Source organism: Apis dorsata, unplaced genomic scaffold (assembly GCF_000469605.1).
Source record: "Apis dorsata unplaced genomic scaffold, Apis dorsata 1.3 scaffold_35, whole genome shotgun sequence".
NCBI lineage: Eukaryota > Metazoa > Arthropoda > Insecta > Hymenoptera > Apidae > Apis > Apis dorsata.
The window spans coordinates 156,401-159,365 of NW_006263337.1; the positions used below are offsets into that span (position 1 = coordinate 156,401).

The following is a 2,965-nucleotide window of genomic DNA, read 5'->3' on the forward strand; positions in this document are numbered from 1 at the left end:
TTATTAATATAATATATAATTATATTAATAATATATTTTATTAATTATTATTTATTAATATATATACATATTTTTTTAGAATGTAGATGTATTAAAAGATCAAGAAGCTGTAAAACAACTTGCTAGTATTTTGAAGACAAATGTAAGAGCTTGCAAAGCTCTTGGGCATCCATACGTGATACAATTAGGAAGAATATATTTAGATATGTTGAACGTTTATAAGGTATATTAATATTATATTTATTTTATATATATTATTGTTATATTTATGTAATAATAATAATAATTATTATTATTATTCAATATTTTAAAAAATAAATTTATGTTTATTCTTCTTTTTTTAGGTTATGAGTGAAAATATAAGTGCTGCAATAGCTTTGAACGGTGAAATAGTAATGGAACAATCTCTGATTAAAAGTATGAGAGTAGTGAAAAAAGAAACATTAAAATTGATCTCAGATTGGGTCAGCAGAACAACTGATCGTCAAATGGTAAAAATTTATTACATGTTCAAAATATATAATATTTGATATATTAATATTTGAGAGTTATAATTTCTATCTTTCATGTAATATATATTTTTTTATATTATTAATAATTTTATATATATTTAAGACATTTTTAATATTTCAAAATAATTGATTTTATTGTATATGTTATTTAGGTTTTAGATAGCTTTTTACCACCATTATTAGATGCTGTTTTATTGGATTATCAAAAAACAAATGTGCATTGTGCTCGAGAACCAGAGGTGCTAAGTGCTATAGCCACTATCGTAAATAAATTAGAATGTTATATTACCAGTGAAATACCTAAAATATTTGATGCTGTGTTTGAATGTACTTTAGAAATGATAAATAAAGATTTTGAAGAATTTCCGGAACATAGAACAAATTTCTTTTTACTTTTACAGGTAATTATAAATAATATTAATTAATGATAAAATTTGTTAATAAAATAACAAATTTTATGTAATATAAATATTATATTTTTAATATTTTTATATTTTAGGCAGTGAATGTTTCTTGTTTCTCTGCATTTCTTATAATTCCACCAGCACAATTTAAACTTGTACTTGATTCTATAATTTGGGCTTTTAAGCATACAATGAGAAATGTTGCAGATATAGGACTACAAATACTATATCAACTTTTACAAAATATTGAAGTTTCTACTCCCGATGCTCAAAATTTCCATCAGACATATTTCACAGATATTCTTCAACATATATTCAGTGTAGTTACAGATTCGTCACACATTGCAGGTAAATATATATAAAATATATATACAAAATCGATACAAACATTTAATTTTATTATTTTATAATTAATTTTTTTTATAATATTGTAATTATCTAGGCCTTAATATGCATGCTACAATTTTGGCATACATGTTTTCGTTGGTTGAACTTGGGCGAATTAAAGTTCCATTAGGACCTGTACCAGATAACACATTATATGTTCAAGAATTTGTTGCAAGATTGCTTAAAACAGCATTTCCACATTTAACTGATAATCAAATTAAAATAACTGTACAAGGTTTATTTAATCTTAATCAAGATATTCCTGCATTCAAAGAACATCTTAGAGATTTCCTTGTTGAAATTAGGGTAAATATTCATGTTTGTTTTTTTTTTCTCTCTTTTTTTTATGATTTTTTATTCATATTCATAGTATATTTAAACAAATAAATTTTTTAAAGGAATATACTGGTGAAGATGATTCAGATTTGTATCTTGAGGAAAGAGAAACTGCATTACGGTTAGCACAAGAAGAAAAAAGGCTACAACAAATGGCAGTACCAGGAATACTTAATCCTCATGAAATACCAGAAGAGATGCAGGACTGAATTACCAGTTTTCTTCGTTACCTGCTTTCTGTACATCTCAATAAGAAACATTCTGTTACACAGACTATTGTATCCTTTGATCTGCGACTTTTCTCACATGTACCACAATTACCATCAAGATGGATATACATTATATACTTTTTAAAGCCAAGTTTACAATATAACATTCTTGTTAAGGAGGTAAGCCCGAAACGCGGTGATTGTTTGTCTGTTATACAATTTTAAAAGAATTGAAACTTCTGTTATGAGTAACAGGTGAATACATGCTGAACAATACTATTTTATACAGTGAAAAAAATAACATTTGTATATTGATATTTAATACTAAAAATATTTTTTTAATAAAGACATTCTTCTACAATCTCATTTGGTATTTATAATATATATTAATATGTATAATAAAATTGTGATTTATATTAAAAGAAGTTCTACAAAAAAAAACAAAGTTTTCATAAAAATTATTTTTTTTTTTATTAATATATCATTACAAATATTAATGTTGCATAACATTTAATATAATTAAATAATCTTATTATGATAGAAATGAATAATAATATTGTATGTAATATTGGCGTGTATATTATATTTCGAGACATAATTAAAATCATTTATGGAAATAAATTAAATTCAAAATATAACGTCTGATTCATATTAACATAATTAACATATTAACATAAAATAGTATTGCTTCAGCATATTTAGAGGATGTTACAGGTATATGTGTGTGTTTGCATAAAGTTGTATGATAATGCTATTAATATTGCTATATATAGATATATAGGTACATAGTATATAAATATATATGATCTGCAAGTCATACAGAGAAATTTTGTAAATTAAACTACATGTCATATATAGCATTTGTTTAAATTTCACTTTTCTGATAATCCCTATATATATATATTCATCAATGATAAATATGTTCAAAATAAATCACTTTATATTTTTGTTGTATTTAACTTCTATAAGTAAATTAAAAAAAAATATATATATATATATAAAACATATTTAACAATTTTCTCTCAGTGCATTAAAATGTTTCTTTTTCTCTCTCTCTTTCTTTTTTTTTTTTTAATATTTTATTAATGCAAATAGCTTATATATATATATGTGTGTA

The 2,965-nt window shown here is 23.0% G+C and overlaps 1 protein-coding gene across 1 annotated transcript in view; it reads left to right on the top strand.

The window, feature by feature from the left end:
- The window catches only part of LOC102681181 (exportin-1), a 6,534-nt gene extending 4,562 nt beyond the window's left edge, over nt 1–1,972 (top strand). The window contains 6 exon segments of the mRNA XM_006608391.2: nt 30–223; nt 345–491; nt 665–913; nt 1,012–1,264; nt 1,359–1,609; nt 1,702–1,972. Coding sequence (XP_006608454.1) covers nt 30–223; nt 345–491; nt 665–913; nt 1,012–1,264; nt 1,359–1,609; nt 1,702–1,848 — 1,241 coding nt within the window. The 3' untranslated portion in view covers nt 1,849–1,972.
- Nucleotides 1,973–2,965: the final 993 nt, after the last annotated feature.